Here is a 21,530-nt window from a genome sequence, read left to right on the forward strand (position 1 = left end):
TCCCATGTCATGGTGGTATACCTTTTTTCGGGCATTCTCTTGGTTCCTTCTCACCCGTGCCTCACCCTCTTCTGATGTCTTGTACTGTACGAAAGCATTCCAATAGGCCCTCTGTTTCGAGATCAGGCCCTTAGCAGTAACCCAATTCGGCGTTTCGTTCTTCTTGATGTATGTGTTGTATAGGTATTTCTTCCAAGTCTGGAATTGTGTGGCCATCTTCTTCATAGCCCACGATCGAACTAGCTCCTTCAATTCATCATCGTTGATATCATCATAATCATCCGCTTGCAACGTGAAATGGGCAAGGATATCATTCCAGAGCAAATTCTTGTCAACATCAGGGACAAAACTAACATCAGGCTCGTTGATCTTTTTCTTCCATTCACGGATACTAATTGGAATTCTGTCCCTTACAAGGTACCCACAGTGTTCCACGAATTTCCTTTTATGTGGACCAAGTGGTTCGCCTGTCTCGATCTTGAATTCCGATATTATGTACCGGCCCTCCAGTGGTTTCTTCGGTCCTCGAACATTTTTGCTCTTCGCCGTTGTGGTCACCGATCCAGAGGGCTACATATAAAAAAATAATAAATAAATATCTTTTGTACACAGAAATATATACAATATTCCACATATAATATATATTTAGTATATATACCTCGCCTGTATTTTCTTGCAAAACATTTTCTTGCTCATTTTCAAGAGCTAGATATTGACTTCCGTCATCAACATCCTGCGCATCACCTCCAGCAATAATATTCATCATTTCTTCATCCATGTTGTCTCCCGGGGCAGCCATATCTAACAAATTTAACAAAATCTAAGTCACATATATAAACAAGTCATATATATAAACAATTCATATATGTAAACAAGTCATATATGTACAATTCGCCCTAGCGAGAACGACAATTCGCCCTAGCGAGAATGACGATTCGCCGTAGCTAGAACGACAATTCGCCCTAGCGAGAAGGAAAAATCGCCCTAGCGAGAACGACGAATTCGCCCTAGCGAGAACGACGATTCGCCCTAGCGAGAAGGGCGAATCGTCGTTCTCGCTGGGCAAATTCGTCGTTCTCGCTAGGGCGAATTCGCCCTTCTCGCTAGGGCGAATCGTCGTTCTCGCTAGGGCGAATTCGTCCTTCTCGCTAGGGCGAATCGTCGTTCTCGCTAGGGCGAATCGTCGTTCTCGCTAGGACGAATCGCGGCGTACGTTGCTACGCATATACAACACAACGGGGCGGCGTTGCTCCGCATATACAACAACAGGGCGGCGTTGCTCCGCATATACAACAACGGGGCGGCGTTGCTCCGCATATACAACAACAGGGCGGCGTTGCTCCGCATATACAACAACGGGGCGGCGTTGCTCCGCATATACAACAACGGGGCGGCGTTGCTCCGCAGTTACAACATACACTGCATACACACAAGTCATATACCATACACACAATGCAAGTCATATACCGTGTGCTCGGCGGTGAGCTTCGGTGGGCGTCGGGGCGGTGATGGCCAGCGTCGAGGGTCGGCATAGGGTCGGCGGCATAGTGGCAGTGGGGGCGGCGTAGGGTCGGCGGCGTAGGGTCGGCGTAGGGCCATCGATCCGGGGCGGCGTGTCGGTGTGGCGTGCGGCCGTCGATCCGGGGCGGCGTGTCGGTGTGGCGTAGGGTCGGGGCGCCGGTGGGCCGAACCGGTGGGGGTCGGGGGCCGGCGCGAGGTGGAGGAGGGGCGTCGGGGCACCGATGGCCGAGCGGTGGGGGTCGGGGGCCGGCGTCGGGGCGCCGGTGGGCCGAGCCGGTGGGGGTCGGGGGCCGGCGCGAGGTCGAGGAGGGGCGCCGATGTCGTCGAGGTGGGCCGCGTCAGCGAGGTGGCATGCGGGCGAGGTGCGGCGTCGGTGTCGGCGTCGGCGTCGGCGGCGGTAGACTTAGGGCAGTGGGGAGGAGGAAGAAGAGGGGCCGGGCGGGCGCTTATATAGGTGGAGAACCTTTAGTCCCGGGCTCAACCACCAGCCGGGACTAAAGGTCCTTTAGTCCCGGGCGTTCACAGGGCCCGGGACTAAAGGTCCCTGAGGGGCCGGGGCGGGAGCAGAGGAAAATACCTTTAGTCCCGGGCGCCGCCACCAGCCGGGACTAAAGGTGTTTTGGCGGGCACCAAACATGCAGTTTCACTGCCCGCCAATTCATTAGGATTTTATTTTGCTTTATTAAATACAATTGATAAAATGTTTGTTAAATGCACAGAAAATTAAATACAAGGCATAAAAATGTTTTAAAAAATATATAGATTCTATTTTGCTTTATTGTACACAGCAAAATTATGTGACCTAAAGTTTTAATTTTTTTAACAAGTTTTAAAACATAATATTGTGTTTAAATTACTATTTCGATAATGCAAAAATATAATGTTTAATTAAATTCAGAAAAACTCTTGTGTTTCGACTGGAAATTTGTTTTCACATCATTTGAACGTGACATTATCCCACCATCAAACATAAATTTGTTTTCACATCATTTCAACGCGACATAATCCCAACATCAAACATAAATTTGTTTTCACATCGTTTCAACGTGACATAACCCCACATTCAAACATAAATTCACAATTATTACATAATATCTCAAATACACACTATTGAACATCAATATATATATATCAAGCGGGCACAGTAGTGAACTTCTTCTTGACGTATGTCCCTTGGTTATGATCGCGCCGTAACCATGGAGTGTCCTCATCGTTTAGCTGGATGCTAGGGTCTTTGTTCACTGTGAAGGGTGAAATTCGGTCATCCTTTTCATAATCTTCTGACATGTCTGACTTGTCTTTGATTCCGACGATGTTTCTTTTTCCTGAAAGAACTATGTGGCGCTTTGGCTCATCATTGATTGGGTGGTTGTCGTTTTTCCCTCTCTTCGGTTTTGTAGACATATCCTTGACATAGAACACCTGAGTCACATCCTTCGCAAGGACAAACGGTTCGCCTTTGTACCCAATATTGTTGAGGTCCACTGTTGTCATTCCATACTGGTTGTCGACTACTACGCCGCCTCCAGTTGTCTTTACCCACTGGCACTTGAACAAAGGTACCTTAAAATGAGATGCATAGTCCAGTTCCCATATCTCCTCTATGCGGCCATAATATGTTTGCTTGTTCCCACTAGGGTCGGTGGCATCTATGTGGACACCACTGTTCTGGTTGGTGCTCCTTTTATCTTGTGCTACTGTGTAAAATGTATTCCCATTTATCTCGTACCCTTTGTATGTGAGGATATGCCACGATGGCTGCCTAGCCAACAAATACAACTCCTCATCAATACTCTCATCACCCTGACATTCTTTTCGCAATCAGTCGCTGAAAGTTTCCATGTGCTGACGTGTAATCCATGCTTCAGACTTCCCTGAGAACTCAGATCGGAGGAGGTTCTTGTGTGTCTCGATATATGGATCTACCAAGGCGGAGTTCTGTAGAACTGTGTAGTATGCTTTATTGAAATAATCATCACCCTTACCAATATATGTTTTCTTCCCTAGTGTCCCCTTTCCACTTAGTCTCCCCTCGTGTCGCGATTCAGGAACACCAATCGGGTTAATATCGGGAATGAAGTCAACACAGAACTCAATGACCTCCTCTGTTCCGTAGCCCTTGACAATGCTTCCTTCTGGCCGAGCACGGTTATGAACATATTTTTTCAGGACTCCCATAAACCTCTCAAAGGGGAACATGTTGTGTAGGAACACAGGACCGAGAATAGTAATCTCCTTGACCAGATGAACTAGGAGGTGTGTCATGATATCAAAGAAGGAAGGAGGGAACACCAACTCAAAGCTGACAAGACATTGAACCACATCATTCTATAGTTTCGCTAGATCCGTTGGATCGATTGCCTTCTAAGAAATTGCATTGAGGAATGCACATAGCTTCACGGTGGCTAGACGTACATTTGGCGGTAGAATTCCTCTTAATGCAATTGAAAGCAATTGAGTCATGAGCACGTGGCAGTCATGGGACTTTAAGTGTCCAAATTTCTTCTCTGGCACATTTATTATACCCTTTATATTCGAGGAGAATCCAGACGGTACCTTAATGCTATCTAGGCATTCAAACAAGCTGTCCTTCTCTTCTTTGCTAAGAGTGTAGCTGGTAGGACTTAAGTACTGGCGTCCATCATCTGTCTTCTCTGGATGCAGGTTGTCTCATTCTTTCAAACGCCGCAGGTCCTGTCGTGCTTCAATTGTGTCCTTAGGCTTCCCATACACGCCCATGAAGCCTAGCAGGTTCACACAAAGATTCTTCGTCAGGTGCATCACGTCGATCGCGCTGCGGACCTCTAGAACTTGCCAATAGGGTAGCTCCCAAAATATGGACTTCTTCTTCCACATGGGTGCGTGACCGTTAGCGTCCTTCGAAACAGGTTGGCTGCCAGGTCCCTTTCCAAATATTACTTTCACATCATTAACCATATCGAGGACGTCCTCACCAGTTCGGTTGCGAGGCTTGGTCTGGTGGTCTGCCTTACCTTTAAAATGCTTGCCTTTCTTTCTTACGGGGTGATTTGCAGGAAGAAATCGTCGATGCCCAAGGTACACGACCTTGCGACACTTTTTCAAGAATATACCTTTCATGTCACCGAAACAGTGCGTGCATGCATTATATCCCTTATTTGATTGTCCTGAAAGATTACTTAGAGCTGGCCAATCATTGATTGTTATGAACAACAATGCTCGCAGGTCAAAGTGCTCCTGCTTGTGCTCATCCCACACGCGTACACCTGGCTTGTTCCACAAAAGTAGAAGTTCTTCAACTAGTGGCCTCAGGTACACATCGATGTCGTTGCCAGGTTGCTTTGGGCCTTGGATGAGCACCGGCATCATAATAAACTTACGCTTCATGCATAACTAGGGAGGAAGGTTGTAGATACATAGAGTAACAGGCCAAGTGCTGTGACTACTGCTCTGCTCCCCGAAAGGATTCATACCATCCGTACTTAAAGCAAACCTTAAGTTTCTTGCGTCACTTGCAAACTCGGGGAATTCTCTATCGATTGCTCTCCACTGGGACCCATCAGCAGGGTGTCTCAACATATTGTCTACCTTACGGTCTTCTTTGTGCCATCGCAACAACTTTGCATGGTCTCTGTTTCTAAAAAGACGTTTCAAGAGTGGTATTATAGGAGCATACCACATAACCTTGGCAGGGATTTTCTTCTTGGGACGTTCGCCCTCAACATCACCAGGGTCATCTCGCCTGATCTTATACCGCGACGCGTGACATACAGGGCATGCATCCAACTTCTCGTACTCCGTGCCACGGTAGAGGATGCAGTCATTAGGGCATGCATGTATCTTCTGGATTTCTAATCCTAAAGGGCAGACTACCTGTTTTGCTTCGTACGTAGTGCTGGGCAATTCGTTATCCTTCGGAAGCATCTTCTTTTGGATTTTTAGCAACTCCGCGAATCCCTTGTCAGATACACCATTCTTTGCCTTCCATTGCAGCAATTCCAATGTGGTACCTAACTTTTTCTGCCCCGCATCACAAGTTGGGTATAGCAATTTCTTGTGATCCTCTAGCATGCGGTCGAACTTGATCTTCTCCTTTTCACTTTCGCATTCTCTTTGTGCGTCACGAATGGCCTGACCAAGATCGTCAGCGGGCTCCTCCTCTGCCCCCGCCTCTTCTTCAGTGGGTTTCTCCTTTGCCCCCACCTCTTCTTCAGCTTCCCCCATTGCAGTATCATTAAAGGCACCATATTCAGCAAAAATGTCATCATCGCCCCATTGTTCTTCTTCACCTTCTTCCATTAAAACTCCGGTTTCTCCGTGCTTCGTCCAACAAATATAGTTTGCCATGAAACCCGACTTGAACAAGTGTGAATGAAGAGTCTTTGAGTTAGCATATTCCATCGTATTCTTACATACGGCACATGGGCAGCACATGAAACCATCGCGTTTGTTTGCCTCGGCCGCACGTAACAAAGAATGCACGCCGTCCATGAACTCTTGTGAGCGACGATCAGCATTGTACATCCAATGCCGACTCATCTGCATTACATGACATAAATACCGTATTAAAACCTAGAACATAATTAGTTAACTATACAACATGCATACCACCACAAAAGCTATAAATTTAAGAAAGCCTCGCTACAATGTAGACAATCCCAACTACCACTATAAACACTAAAGCTAAAATGCACTTCAGCAGAACAAGGATTTTGCGACCAATCTCAACTAAAACAAACAGATCTCCCGTTTGTTCAACATCTTTGGGCTTCTTTGGCTGGATCACTGCATCATTAGCCACCATATCTGCCTGTTGTGCAAGATATTTTTGCACGAGTTCAACATATTCTTCCTCCCAGTAGAAGCCTGAACATCCAGTGCCATCCCACTGAAATTAAAACATAAATTAGAACTTTAATCACAACCATCATGAAAATAGGTATAAACTAACCATAGTCATTAAATACGATAAAATAACTCACATTGCGATCCGGACACTTGTAGAAAATGCGACCCTTGTTCGGACCCTCCTTCTTCACTCGGTACTCCATCACAATCTTCGTCTCATCACAACACTTGCCGCATGCAATGAGTGGGAGGCCCGGCCTAAGTCGCTTTGGGAACCCATGAGAGGCCGAGGACCCGGAAGCAGTTGCCATCTACTCTCTATACTCATTTTTTAATACACTATAAATTTCTCATTTTATAATCAAATAAAATTAAAAAAAACTCTAAAATTCTCTATATCTCTAAACAATGAAGTGTGCTATGCATGCTACAAATGAACGGTGAATACTAGTTTTTAATAGCTACTTTAACCTTCCTTAATGTAAATATGCAAACTTTAAGTGATTTTGAGCTCAAATTGCTTACAAATGAAAAAAACCACAATAAAGAACCATATATATATAATTATATATAGTGAACAAAATGAGATAAGACAATGGTGAAACATGAGAGTTTGAAGTTGATAACCTTTAGAACCGAAGAATCGACGGAGGAATCGAAGAAATCGACGGAGAATCGAAGAAGAATGGATGGAAGAGCGAGAACACTGAGCTCTCGGGCGGGCTCGGGGAGGAAGAAGCCGGCCGGTATATATAGGGTGGACCTTTAGTCCCGGTTGGTGGATCCGACCGGGACTAAAGGTATGTTTTCAGCCACGGGCCACGCCACCAGCCGGGACAAGAGCTTTACTCCCGGTTGGATCCACCAACCGGGAGTAAAGGTCGACCTTTAGTCCCGGTTGGTGTATCCAACCGGGACTAAAAGTCCCCTGCCACAACGACCTGGCGCAGGAGCCGTTGGGCAGGGACCTTTAGTCCCGGTTGGATCCACCAACCGGGACTAAAGGTCTCTCTAGTCCCGGGCGCAAAAAATACCGGGACTAGAGCCTGATTTGGCCCTTGGATCAAAGGTCTGTTCTCTACTAGTGGTACGTGCGTGGGTGAAAAAACCAGCACGGAGGAGAGAACCGAGCGTCGCTCGGGTGGCAAGGCCCGGTGGCTGGGACTTTGCCGGCCAGGGATCGAGCCCCAGTGGCTGCGATTTTCTGGTGTCTCACTGGGTTCGTCCCCAAATAACTCTGTTGTCTACCTCTCGCGCGTGGAACCACAATCATCTACGGATCCATGGATCTGGTGATCTCACAAAGGATGCGATCTTAGAATCTAGGTGTAGTTGTAGGATCTGTTTGTGTACTTATGGTGTGTGTGGCGTTGGTGTGTGTCTGTTCACGAACAGATACTACAGTTGTACCTAGATGAGAGACGAAAAAAAAAACAGCACGGAGGAGGACGGGGGAGAGCTTTTACACGGCAGGAACGTGTGTAAGATTTCTTACGCTGAGCGTAAGACTTTGTTTTTTAATGCGTGGCCCATGGTCAAATTAATATCCACCTTCAGATTAAAAGGTATCGAATAATCTAAGGGTTCTCATAAAGGTGGGTATAATTTTTCGGGTGACACGGTATTTCTAATTTATTTGCTCTTTTATAGTATAGATAGATAGATGTATAAGATGAAACCGAGCTCTGGAGATAGTACTGGCAAGGCTCGCCAGACGTATCTCTGCCTCCAGCTAGATGCAAAATATTAACGTTGACAGGCCCGCCTGACGTATATATATCTCTACCATTGTTATTTGTCTTTTATAAGGGCGGCACATATGTCTGTTCGGGCGAGAAATGAAATGCCAAAAGCTCGTATTATTCGACCGGCCGGCATTGTTTCCGTTGCTGGATGCTTGCAGTGTGCCACGGTCCTAAAATTCCTGGGGCCCAGTCAGGGTCAAATTGAACTCGAGGCCGGTTAACAATAATATAATATATAAACACCTCAACATGATACCCAATATATGTGTATATGAAATGTTATCAAAATTCTCAAAATACATCCAAAAGCAATATTCACGTTGACAACCAAATTTGGCACTTCGGTAGCCAGGGCATGATTTCACATCGATAATTGGCCGGATAATAGATTTAGAGATCATTCGGCTAGCCGTCATGGCTGTCGTTGATGTCTTGGTAATCACATGACAATGCCTTCGCCCTCGGTTCCACGGCGTAACTGGTTTTTGGAACAGAGGTGAGGGGGCTATCGAGCGAAGCTCCTGGCTCCTGCCAGGCTTTCGTTGTGTTTGTGTCCGACAATAGTGACGCTTTTGGTAGCACCATCCTTGCTAGAGGCATTATCGTGAGGCCCCCTTTCATCTGGTCTGTTGAAAAACCTTGGTTCTTCTGTTGACATTTGATGACATCGGTTCATATTGTTCCCTTTCTTAGAGGCATCATTGTGGAAAACCTCATCTCCCTTCCTAGTATAGTCCTAATGTAGCATAATATATGCTCCCCTGAAGTATAGTGTATTTTCATTTGTCCTAAGTTAACCTATCTTAAATTTGATTAAATTTATATAAAATAACAATAATATCTTCACCAGACTGAGGCCTCCCCTTGACCTTCACGAGAGTTTTGTGAGTTGGTGGTGTATCTATATCTCTAAATATATTTATATCTATATCTATCTACCTAATCTATCTATCTACTCTTTTGTCCATTTTTTATATATTTTCCATAATGCCCTCACACCCTCCCTATCCGTATGTGACCTGATCACCTGGACTCACAATCCATTCTCATACGAGTTAAAATAACACGCAAGGTATGGAGTTCAATTCCAAATAAAATATATGACGATCACCGGATAAATATCTAAACAACAAATTGTCCAAATGACCATGTAACAAGCTATGTGTTTACTAGTACCTTTCCTATATATAGTCCTAATATAGCACAATACATACTCCCTCTGTCGTGAAGTATAGTATATTTCATTTGTCCTAAGTGAATTCATCTTAAATTTGACTAAATTTATAGAAAGGGTTAATAAATATCTTTGACATCAATACCTTTTTTATGGAATATTATGACTTGCCTTTTTGATGTGGTAGTTAATATGTTTTCTATAATTATGATTAAATATGAAATGAATTGACTTTAGGACAAATATAGATATAGATACGCTACATTTGAAGACGGAGGGACCGAGAGGGAGTATACAGGAGAAACGTCTCGGTCTGGACAGCTTCGCCGTTTACCGCGTCCATCCATCCTGTTCCTGTCACACACGGCCGGAGTGGGCAGGAGGAAAAGAAGCTGGGCCGCTCCTTCTCCTGCCTCTCCCCTCTATAAAAATACGGCCCCATCGCGAGGTAGCTCTACAGGCTACAGCGAAGCAGCAGTCCGCAGACTCCTCCGATCCCTCCCTCCTCTTCGTCAATCCTTCAGAAACCAGCTTCTTCCTCTCCGACCGTGCGTGTAAGGTCCGTCGTCCTCCTCCTCCTCCTCCCATCCACCGATCCCATCCTTCCATGCAAGCATCCATGATCCATCCATCCATCTTCCAGCTTATCTAGCATGCCCTTTCGCTTTCTTTTATGTTGCAAAAAGCAGATCCTGTATCCAGTTTACATCACCTTCCCGCATGCTTTTCTTGTGGCATCATGTGGGGATCGGACAAGAAAAGCCAAAATTCGAACGATCCTCACAAGAAATCCGCTGATGCATCGAAGATTAAAGAATATCCACTACACACACGCTCTTGTTGTGGATGTGGAAAGAGGTGGTTGACGATTATTAATTAATTAATTTGCGGTAACGTTGTTCTTGCAGGCCGGACGACATGGCGGACGCCGTCGAGCGCTTGAAGACCGGGTTCGAGCAGTTCAAGGCCGATGTCTACGAGTAAGTAATTCTAACCCTGTGCTCGATCGATTCGTAAATGGAGTCGATGTTACGCGAATCGACGAACGAGTTTACGTGAACTGATCTGCTTGCGATCTGCCTCCCGTTTTGTTGGCAGCAAGAAGCCGGAGCTGTTCGAGCCACTCAAGGCGCACCAGTCACCCAAGGTATGTCCTGCTGGCGGATCGTCCGATCTTCCTCTTGGAGCAGCGAAATGCTATTTCATTTCCTATTATTCTGCGAGTTTTGCCTGCGTCGGAATTTTATTTCCAAGCCGTACCGCGTATTCAGTGAATTTGGAATTCCGTGGGGATTTGTCCAACACTCCACACCTTGGTCCACGACACTTCACATCCGGGCGGGATCACGGGTCCCCCGCTTGGGATGTTGCCAATAGTGTGCTTTTTTATGAGAAGTTAATGACTGTAGATATAAGTTAATGACTGTAGATATATTGCATAGATAGATAGAGACGACTCCCTCGTTTCCAAAACAAATCAACTTCCCAAAGTCAAACTATTTTGAATTTGATCTAAGAATTTATTAAAAAAAAACAACACCAATATTTATGTCTGAATATATATATTTTTTTAAAAAGAATGATGGTCAAAGCTAGGAAAATCTAACTTAGATATAGAATAACTTAAATGGACAAATATATACGTACTACTTGCGATGACAGGTAGCAGCAGCTTCTATCTCTCTTAATTTCTTTCTTCCTCGTGAAGTAAATATTGATATTGATATCGACGTCTTTAAAGTTAGCTGACGTTTGCCGTTGAAAATGTCGAGCGCGAGCTATAATACATAGTTACATACGTGCCGCTGGCTGGAACACAAGATTCCATACGTTTTCCAAGCCATACGCTGGTTTCTACGACCCCTAGCTGTACTGTACGTCACTCACCCTAGCTTTTATTTACCTTTTAGTTCCTACCCCCAGCTTTTTTTTTTCTCGTTTAAGGAAGAGGCTGAGAGCCTGAGAACAAAAGCGTCAAAGGCCAGCTGTTTTTTTCCTCCAAAGTACAGCAGCAGCTTTTTTTTTCTCTTTTAGTATCGGAATCGGAAGAGTACATTCTCCACCGGCCGGCTCTGTTGACTGTTCTCTTTCTCTTGCCGTCCATGAATTGGCTGCATGCAATTGCAGTACATGGTGTTCGCCTGCTCCGACTCCCGCGTGTGCCCGTCGGTGACCCTGGGCCTGCACCCCGGCGAGGCCTTCGCCGTCCGCAACATCGCCAGCATGGTGCCACCCTACGACAAGGTAACAAAGCATGCACACGCACGCACGCATGGACGCCTCCTCCTCCTCCTCCTGCATGGCCTGGTGCCGCCATTGATGCGACTCACACGTACGCACGCCTCCTGCAGACCAAGTACGCCGGCGTCGGGTCCGCCATCGAGTACGCCGTGTGCGCCCTCAAGGTGGAGGTCATCGTCGTCATCGGCCACAGCCGCTGCGGCGGGATCAAGGCGCTGCTCTCCCTCGAGGACGGCGCGCCAGACAAGTTGTAAGCACCTAGTACTCTACCGGATGAACGATCGATTCAGACACCGATCACTGATGACAGCACAGCACTGGCGTTAAAGCTAGCTGTTTCTTCTTCTTGCATCACTTTTTTATTGCTGTCGTTGTTGACGAGAGAGCCTGTGTTGCATGTTGTTTGATTGCCTTGTCCTGCAGCCACTTCGTCGAGGAATGGGTCAGGATCGGCGCCCCGGCCAAGACTAAGGTGCAGGCCGACCACGCCTCGGTGCCTTTCGAAGACCAATGCTCCATCCTCGAGAAGGTACGGTGCACACTACTCCTACACACGATGTCTCTTTGACCACGTTGTACACGCACGCTTATTGGCGTACGTATGCTGTGTTGGGTCTCTGAATACGACATCTCGGTCTCTGAATACCAATATAATACTTTCATCTTGCAGGAGGCCGTCAACGTGTCCCTTGAGAACCTCAAGACCTACCCGTTCGTCAAGGAAGGGCTGGAGAAAGGGACCCTCAAGCTAGTCGGCGGCCACTACGACTTCGTCAATGGAAAGTTCGAGACATGGGACCCCTAAGCGGCCAAACAGCCGCAGCTTCATATAACCCCAACAAGGCTACACCATACGTACAAATACGCTCCCGCGAACTTATTTGCCGCGCGCGTGGAGTACTTCTTTGCCGCTATACACACACACACACATATACCGGAATTGACCGATGAGAGCAACTATACTGTAATAAGCAATAATACCTGCGTGCTTTGACTTCTAACGCGGAGTTTTTTTTTATGATATGAATATGATGCATAATTTGATCAACGTGTGGTCAGAAGACATCAGCCATATATAATATTTATACTATGATCGCACACTGTTCTGTCTTTCTGTCTCTCTCTCTCTCCCTGAAATGCTGACTCTCGTACCCTCAAAGGAAAGAACGGCTATGGCGTGCTATTTTTTTTTTTTTTTTTTTTGCGGAATAGCGTGCTAGGTTCTTTATTTAAATTTTTAAGGAAAACAGCATGTTCGTTGGTTGGTTTCTGGACTGATAAGTCCGGCTTGTGCTAGTTTGTTGTGAGAGAAAAATACTATATCATGGCTGATAAACCCTGCTGGAAACCATAAAACGAACATGAAAGTCTTCTCCATCGGTGAAAAGTGGGCATTTGGCATGAAGTCCCAGACTTTCTTGTTGGCATGACTTGATCTTGGGCCGCAGGCCCTATCATGTAGGCCTGCCAATGTTTCTTACCGTTAGATATTTTGTTTAGAGAGAATACTAAAAATGACTTTTTTATAATGGACGACTTTATTAAAACCTCCGAGGACAACACATCGAGTTGATACACAGTCTTGGAAGAGCATTTTTGGCCTCTACTACCTAACAAGAAGCATACAACAAATAAAACAAATAAACACACATTTTGATAGCTATTAATCTGTAGACTAGACCACCACTCATGTGCCTGGGGAAAAAGTCTATGACCACCGGTAGCAATTGTTAGAGACCTCCACAACCAAAACCTATATAAGTCGGGCTTATGGACGATAGACCAGGTATGTCGCCAGCGGAAAACTGCAAAGGTAACGTGCAAAGACAGTGTTTTTTCTTGGATTAAGTCAATTTTTAACCTCTCAATTTTTGTCTTTGTCTAATTGTAACCTTCCGCTACAAAATTGTATAGCTTTGGCACCTCAAAGCTACTCAAAACCGTCTCAGAGGTCAAAATTGAATGGTTTTATAGTTGAGGTGCTAAACTTAGACAAAGGCAATAATTAAGGGCCAAAAATAAACTTAATCTGGCACTTTAGTTTTTTTAGATATTATAAAAATATTATATTAAATTTACTTATTGAAAATTTACTTATGGCAAATTTATTTATTGATGATGGACCACCTTATTTCTTAAAACAAACACACTCTTAGTTCCTCGACTCCTTCAGCCGACACCTAGACATTCTCCTAAAACAGGCCTTTTTAAGGCCTCCTAAAACAGGCCTTTTTAAGGCCCGCTAAACCATTCGTCGATGGGCCAGAGGGTGCGTGAGCGAATCCGATTAAGTTACTACGGTGGTTCATCGGACCGTCATGGTGTTCATCCAAGGGTTTAATCTACCTCTTTGTTTTTTGCAAACTAAGTCTAGCTCAGTTGGTTAGGTTCTTTGTGGTGGAACCTGTCCACTCGGGTTTAAGTACTTGACTTAGCACGGGTGCTCTGTACTTTCTTGGATTTATTATAGAATTTAACGACATTGTGCTTTCAGTGGTAGACGACGTTCTCGTCGACAGCTAACGGCGTTGTGCTTCCAGTGGTAGGCGGCGTTCCCGTCGACAGCGAGACGCCTGTGGTGACTTTGGGATTTAACGACGTTGTGCTTTTAGTGGTAGGCGATGTTCCCGTCGACAGCGAGACGCCTGTAGTGACTTCGTCAATCTCGAGATGTGCCGGCACAGTCTATTCGAATGTGCTCATAGGGGTAGGATTTGCATACGTGTGTCCATAGAGATGAGTGTGCGTCCATATTGAACGTCTGCGTCTGTACTTGTGTAATTCGTAAAAAAAATCTACCTCTTTATTTGATACTCAACAATACTTGTTGGGTGAAACTATTTCATTTTAACCTATTTGACGCAAAACGGCTTCGGAAGCCGGCGAAAAAAATTAGTCTTCAAATTTTCCCAAAAATTTATGCCAAACGGAACCTTAAAGTTGTGGCCGGAGCCATAGTGCGATCCTGAGACCTGAACAGAGCTCTCGCTTTCAACTTCAGTGCTTTCCCGTTCACATCAGAGGAAGCCTAATGTCCTAATCAATCCCTTGCTGCTAAGAGCATTTTCAGCAGTTCTTCAAGACCTCTCATATCTTCATAAATCTGTTATATTAGGACAACTGTATTTTTTTCTTGTTCTAACAGTTTCCTAATATCTTTTTTTTTTTTTGTGGTCACCAATATTTTTCTAATCTCCCCTCAAAGAAAAGGGAGAGATACAATTCCCTCAATACCATAGGAACCATCCCAACTACCACTTTTTAGCAATATTTTCTCTTACACTCACGTGGGACTCTCACCTTTCATATATGTATTAGGGTGATATATTAGGGTACTACTACAGCAACTTCCCTAATATTAATAAAAGATGATATTAGGCAACTCCAATACTTGTAGATTTTTTTCTTGAATATACAAAAGATTTACGTATCATTGTATTAATGAGAAGAGTTTAAATATACAGACCCAACGCGTTTCTACCTAGCGGCGAAGGAGGTCGACCAAAAACAGGCATATCAAAAAAAAAAAAACATATAGATTCGATGTTACGTAGAAGAAAACAACCAATAATCGTTGGAGATGCTCTAACGAATACTCTGACCGAGTTCAATTTCATCCCGACCAAAATCTGCAAAACCCTCTTCTCCTCGACCTTCCCTAGGTCCGCGGACAGTCCAAAAATCCCCTCCATCGATCTCTCCCTCCTCGAGCGGCTCGCGAGCGGGATCGGCTATGGGGGGCTGCTGCTGCTGCTTCCTCGATCGAAAGCCTCCGCGGGAAAACCCGATGGCGATGCATCAGGAACAGCTCATCGGGCGCGGATCGAGCGCTGCCGACTACCCCTACCCAGCACCGATGGTCACGTACAGCGAGGTCAGTCTCCGGTTCCTGCAATTTTCCTGTCACCTGCCCGCATTGTGTTGTTTCAACTTTCACCCTCGTGGCTGACGGCTGCTGCCGATGTTTGCAGGGGCTGGGCGCTGCAGAGAGATTGAAGGCTGGGTTCCGGACGTTTAAAAAGAACGTCTACGAGTGAGTTTTCTCTTACGGCCAAGGAATTCTGCACCTGAATTTGAGTTTGTTCCTGATTCAGTTCGTTCTTCTGATTTGGCGGTTGTTGCAGTCAGAACCCAAAGTTGTTCGGTCAGCTCAAGTCTGCCCAGTCGCCGAAGGTATTTTCCATCCATTGATGCCTGGGGAAAAAAAACCTCTGTTCGTTCAACTGTATTCAGGATGTGTTCATTCATCAATGTGTGCATCTGTTAAGGATAACTTTCACCGATAGTTCAGCCAAATAGAACATTCTCAAATAAAATAAAAACTGAACAAAATGTCTGGTTATTCTGTTGCTGCTTCTACTTTCTCTTGTCCTAGAAAGTTATATATGAGAAGTCTGATTATTTGCAACGTATTTATAAGTTTGAATAACAAATTTACTAATCGAAATTCTGGTCTCATAGTTTTGGAAACCTTAGGATACTAAATGAAATCCCACAAACAAGAATTAAGCTGCAGTTCTTCAGTTCAGAAGTACGGAGTAGGTCTTTAAAACAAAAGGTAATACTTGTAGCTTCAGTTTTGCAGCAGTTTGTGTTGGGCCATAGACTAGAATTAGCTTCTTCTCCTCATGATACTAAATGAGTAGACTTGTTGGCCGCACAGGGTCAAATGTTAAACATGGCAATTTGTGTGTTGCTCACATACAAGAATAAGCTGATGATAACTTTAAAACGCAATTACACCCATCCATAACTGGTTATATATATAACATAAAAACTGAATCATGCCCACCTTGCCACTTCACCCTGCATACAGATTCTTGATGGGGCAACAAACCTTGCTGTCTGGAGGGTCGCTTTTGTGGTTGGAGCATTTTTCCAAAGGTGAAACTCCAACAATAATAAATACACAAGAGAATTGTGCATGTGGTGGTGTCTGATACTCTGATTGCCTGTTAAACAGATGAGGCAAATGAGTCTTTTCACCCCGTCATGCATATTTACATATTGTCTGTTTGGCAATTGGTCTTGTCCTTTGGGTTGTAGTTTAATTTACACTTCACACTTCATATGATTTCATACATTCTGTGAGTTTCTGTAACTTAGTATCTGGAGATGATCAGTTTGGTCAACTGGAGATAAGCAAGTAACCTACCTGCTGCGTCAGGTGGGACTTGGAACCTGGAGCTCCACCAAAATAATTAATGCCTCCTACCAAGTTGTAGTGTTTATGGTCTGATTGGTGTCTGTAATATGTTCATTCACATCATCATTCATTTAATGGGAAGGGCTGAAGGAGACACATAAAGGATACATGAACAACTTTCACTCATCTTCTGGATATTAGGCAGGAGTGGATGTGAATCATTCAATGTCTATTTACTTCCTTGCTGTGTTGCGAAGGTCCCCAATAAATCTATAGTCAAAACCATTCCATTCGGAAATCTTTGATCTCTATAAGGTCCGTGTTCTAAGGAGTCAGCCTTTTTTTCTCCTCTCTGATTTGATGGTTATTCTGTTATTTCTTGCAGTACATGGTGTTTGCATGCTCTGACTCGCGTGTCTGTCCATCAGTGACCCTTGACCTAAAGCCAGGAGAAGCCTTTACTGTCCGTAATATTGCCAGCCTGGTCCCAGCCTACAAGCAGGTTCATGCTTATGGAGATTATTTTTCATATCTTATTTTCAAGAAGTAATAATTCTGGCCAGTGCTTTTGGAGGTACAATTAACTAACCTGGACATTCATTTATGACCACAGAATGTGCACTGCAATATCGGTTCAGCCATCGAGTATGCTGTGACCATCCTCAAGGTGAGCTTCTCCCTGTTGTTTTTAGAATGCCTAACCCTAAAACATCCATCTTGCATTCATGTGTTTTGGTTCATTTGTCAATGAATGTGACATAGTCTTGTAAGAAAAAAAAAAGACAATAAAAACACAGTGCCACCAGACTACTTGTGCTACAGGATCCTGTTGCACTCCTCCCTAATTGTTAGCATGATTTGGGAAGTTTTTTTTGTCATGTGTCATTTATCTAATACTTTATGAATAAACCTAAATTTATAGTTTGCTGTTTAGAATCGCTGTGGTAACTATACCTCCATTAGCTATATCAAAACCACTGAAATTTGTGCAGAGGAATAAAATATTCCTACAATGGAATGATACTGGCAGTTATACTGTATATAGTCACATAAATTGCCCTATTACGAACTATAAGAGATTTATTCTTCTGTCCATGGAAAACAAGTTGATGGACACCCTATTCTCAGGTTGAGTGTATTTTGGTTATTGGTCACAGCTGCTGTGGTGGAATCAGGGCACTCCTCTCTTTGAAGGAAGATAGACCACACACCTAGTAAGTAGTCATCTTAATCTTGGTTTGGTGATAAAGAAAATCATGCATAATTGTATGTTACAAAGAGGAGTAGAAAAACATGCATAATTGTATATTTCCCATAAATAAGTGAGCTAAAAGTTGGTTTGAGTAATGGGTACTGTACTAATATATATTATCTAAGCATCTTTGATACTCTCTTTATTCTAAGTTGTATTCTGTTCATTTGATCTCTTAGCTTCATTGAAAACTGGGTCAAGATCGGTCTGGATATCAAGAAGAAGGTGGAGAGAATACATGGCTTTCTGCCTTTTGATGAACAATGCACCAAGTTGGAAATTGTGAGTCTACTAAAAATTTGTTTTCAGTGCTTCAGTTTGCTGATTTATTTCTCATTTGCTAACCAAGTTAGTGAAACCCCAGTGCTAACTACTAGTTGATTCTCAATCGGATTACATGCTGATCTAGCATTTTTTGAATGGTATGCAGGAGGCCGTCAATTTGTCCCTTAGAAACCTGAAGACCTACCCATTTGTCATGGATAGATTGGCCAAGGGAACACTCAAACTCATCGGTGCTCGCTACGACTTTGTTTGTGGCACCTTCCAGACTTGGAATGCCTGACAGGTGAAGTTCTGAAATTTGTGCTAAGATGTGTCGACAATGCTCAGTGTGCATACGATGGTGTGCTTGTTTTAAGTTAAACAGCAACAGATACAAGCGGCACTTGTACTCAGTACTCTGCAGTGTGCATTCGGTACCTAGGCTATCTCCAACAGCACAGACCCAAATCGAAGATTCATTCCATAGTTTGGGTCACGCACAGTAAAAGGGTCATGCACCCAAAACTCGCATTCTCCAACAGCCTACCCAAAAGCCCGTCCCCCTCTCCTCACTCTCTCTCCCCCGCGCCGCCTGTTCCCGTCCCTCTCTCCCTCTCTACCCTGGCGTCGTCCGTCCCTATCTCCCCTCCCTCGTTGAGCACGGTGCCCTTCCCTCCCGGATCCGGCCGTCGCGGGCGAGGAGGACCCCGGATCCCCGCTCCCCGAAGGCCGCTCCCCGCCTCGCTGCGGTACCCGTCGGCCGCGCCTCAAGGCGGACCTCGCCGTGTTGGCTCCTCGCCGCGGCGGCTCCCCGCAACGGTCCGCCTGGCCGCGCCTTGCTGTGCCCCGCTCCTACGGGCCCACCACTAGGATGCCAGAGATTTGCGTTGGTTTCTCTCGACGACGTAGATTTGCCGACAAAATGGGTGATGTGTTTGGGTCTTCGCGTTGTTTTGGTAGGCAAAACACTGTGAATTGACTTATTTTGCATTTGGGTCACGGTTTGCGTCTTTCGGGTGCACCAAGGGCGTGTTTGATATGTGTTACGAAACAGTGTCTCTCAACAAACACCCCTTCGGTGATCTCATCAACGATGTCATGAACAGACTCCTGTTCACGAAATGATCTTATCCATTAATTACAAGATTAGTGGATAGGATTAGACAGTTAGTTTTACTCCAAAGGGCATGTCCTTTGAAAATAGTCGTGTCCCTTCGTGACATCCTTCACTTGTATAAATATATTTCAGAGATCGAAGAAAAAAAACAGTTCTTCCAAATCTTGTTCATTTACATTCACGCTTTAACACATTATCAGCACTTTGCTCTGCGAACCAGAGGAAAAGTGCGCATGCCTCTCGACCATCACCGTTCCCTCAGAGTTCACCGAGAACAAGGGAAAACGAGGCATCTGACTCGATTGCCAGAACTGGAGGCCGTCGATCTCCATCCAGGAAGAAGAATTCTAGGCCCTTCGATGAAGAAAGAAAACAACGCCCATACATCTAGCCTCACCGGCGACGACAACAGCCAGCGGCCGTCAGCGCTCGCTGCAACGCTGGCAGTATCGGCATCGGCATCCTACATGAAGAAAGAAGGCACAAAGGCCTGTGGCAGGAACTGAAGCATCAGGTCTTGTACGAGAAATTGGAACGAGATGCTACTGGCTTCAATCATCGAACAAGAGTACAGAGCAGTAAGAAATCATTGTTATTTATTAATCTACGATGGTCTTACCATTGTTATTTATTAATCTACAATGGTCTTACCTTTCTGAGAAACAGCAAATTCTTTCTTCCAACTACTCCTTCGCCGGCGAGCCTATTGCGGCTGTGCGACGGAATCAGGACCCGAGCCCCGACAGATGCCTGGCCCGTGGATCCGACTGACGGCAGCGGCCGCGCGTTTGCACAACGGCGGTGACGCGCACACGCGCCAGGGCGGCAGCAGTGTCTGCCGCCTAGACGGCTGTGGCTAGGACCAAGACGACGGCGGCCCCTCCCGCGACTGCGGCCTTGCGCCTGGCAACTAGGAGCCACGCCCGACGCTCTCGAGCGGCCCCCACGCCCGACGGAGGCGATCCTATCCTCGCCTCACACGCCTGGCGGCTCGCGGCTTCGCGCCCCCGCGGCCGGCGCTCGTGGCGGCCAGGACCGCAGCCACGGCAACGAGCTCGCTGCCGAGGACGTCGCACACCTCCTCCCGCGCCTCGCTATGGCGGCCAGAGGCCAGCCCGGCGGCGGCCGGTCCCCATGGAGGCGGCCGAGAGGCCCCTGTACGAGAGGACGGGCGACGGAAGAAACCGTCCATGCCTTCGCGTGGAAGGGATAAGATTCTGCGGTTTTTGCAGAAAAAAATCCCCCATATTACTTGTGAATTACATAATGATTTTTATAAATTATTATTGTAATCCAGATTCATGATTAAGCCCTCAGATTTTAACATGTATGTACCATACTATATTTACCTCATGTAAATATTAACTTTAGACCCTAGGTTTAAAATGCAATATGATGCACAATATTTACCTCGGTTAATAAGTAATTTTGGGACCCATGTGTCATAAAAATAAAAGCATCATGGCATGTACCACTGCAGATGAATTTACCACTGTAAATTCGCTTTTCAGATCCTATGTTTTCTGGAATTTTTTTAGTACTGTTCAAAGCGTTTGTCCAAATTAGCAAACCCAATAAACATGTGCTATTAACATTGCATGTTCAAAGTGTTTGTCCAAATTGGCAAACCCAATAAACATGTAGTATAATTATTACATTGTTCAAAGTGTTTGTCCAAAATGGCAAACACAATAAACATGTAGTATTACTATCATGACCTTATTATTGTAATTACTTTGTTATTTGTAATTTTTATTTTATGTTAAGCCCATTTATGCTTTATTTAAAGCTTATAGCGCTTACATTTTAATGCAAAATCAATTAAGTGTATTACCTCATTATTTATATAACACAAATGTTCTATATTGTATGTTGGCCATACACAAGGTAGCGCCATAGTTGCTACTGTGGGATCTACACTAAATTCTGGGTGACTATCCTCAATGTGCGTACCCAACATCATAAATTGGAACATATGGTCTACATCTTTTCATAAAGATGACTATCATTAATCAATATTCCTATTGGCCATACATAAGGTAGCACCATAGTTGCTACTGTGGGATCTACACTAAGTCCACAACTTAGTGACTATCCTCAACGTGCGTACCCAATTCGTTGCGAATTAACTAAGGTCTACATCAATCTTTTGATGATTACCTTAAAATGTGTTTATATAAATTGCATACACCACTAGGCATCAACTATTCAACAGACTATGTCCATATTATTAGAGGTCTACA

At 44.9% G+C, this 21,530-nt stretch overlaps 2 protein-coding genes across 4 annotated transcripts; both read left to right on the forward strand.

The window, feature by feature from the left end:
- Positions 1–9,682: 9,682 nt before the first annotated feature.
- On the forward strand, positions 9,683–12,606 carry LOC136456288 (carbonic anhydrase, chloroplastic-like). 3 transcript variants are annotated; one of them, XM_066456094.1, is made up of 7 exons: positions 9,683–9,826; positions 10,176–10,247; positions 10,366–10,414; positions 11,395–11,511; positions 11,619–11,758; positions 11,932–12,037; positions 12,179–12,606. In XM_066456094.1, the coding sequence occupies exons 2-7, from the start codon at positions 10,186–10,188 to the stop codon at positions 12,311–12,313; spliced, it is 609 nt and encodes a 202-aa protein (XP_066312191.1). In that variant the 5' UTR covers positions 9,683–9,826; positions 10,176–10,185; the 3' UTR covers positions 12,314–12,606. The 3 variants fall into 3 exon arrangements, with proteins under 3 accessions (XP_066312191.1, XP_066312192.1, XP_066312193.1); XM_066456095.1 differs by having other exon boundaries at positions 9,696–9,825; positions 10,179–10,247; XM_066456096.1 differs by having other exon boundaries at positions 9,720–9,821.
- Positions 12,607–15,089: 2,483 nt separating this feature from the next.
- On the forward strand, positions 15,090–20,766 carry LOC136456286 (carbonic anhydrase 2-like). Its single transcript, XM_066456092.1, has 10 exons — positions 15,090–15,382; positions 15,480–15,541; positions 15,633–15,681; positions 17,040–17,156; positions 17,268–17,321; positions 17,783–17,868; positions 18,086–18,188; positions 18,337–18,474; positions 19,488–19,865; positions 19,954–20,766. The coding sequence occupies exons 1-8, from the start codon at positions 15,242–15,244 to the stop codon at positions 18,469–18,471; spliced, it is 747 nt and encodes a 248-aa protein (XP_066312189.1). The 5' UTR covers positions 15,090–15,241; the 3' UTR covers positions 18,472–18,474; positions 19,488–19,865; positions 19,954–20,766.
- Positions 20,767–21,530: the final 764 nt, after the last annotated feature.

Source organism: Miscanthus floridulus, chromosome 6 (assembly GCF_019320115.1).
Source record: "Miscanthus floridulus cultivar M001 chromosome 6, ASM1932011v1, whole genome shotgun sequence".
NCBI lineage: Eukaryota > Viridiplantae > Streptophyta > Magnoliopsida > Poales > Poaceae > Miscanthus > Miscanthus floridulus.

Excerpts from the sequence above, each read along its gene's own strand:
- LOC136456288 (XM_066456094.1), top strand. The coding sequence starts at position 10,186 with ATGGCGGACGCCGTCGAGCGCTTGAAGACCGGGTTCGAGCAGTTCAAG. Across the intron at positions 10,415-11,394 it reads AGGCGCACCAGTCACCCAAG|TACATGGTGTTCGCCTGCTC; the intron begins GTATGTCCTGCT and ends ATGCAATTGCAG. Across the intron at positions 11,512-11,618 it reads TGGTGCCACCCTACGACAAG|ACCAAGTACGCCGGCGTCGG; the intron begins GTAACAAAGCAT and ends CGCCTCCTGCAG.
- LOC136456286 (XM_066456092.1), top strand. The coding sequence starts at position 15,242 with ATGGGGGGCTGCTGCTGCTGCTTCCTCGATCGAAAGCCTCCGCGGGAA. Across the intron at positions 15,542-15,632 it reads TTTAAAAAGAACGTCTACGA|TCAGAACCCAAAGTTGTTCG; the intron begins GTGAGTTTTCTC and ends CGGTTGTTGCAG. Across the intron at positions 17,322-17,782 it reads ATGCTGTGACCATCCTCAAG|GTTGAGTGTATTTTGGTTAT; the intron begins GTGAGCTTCTCC and ends CCCTATTCTCAG.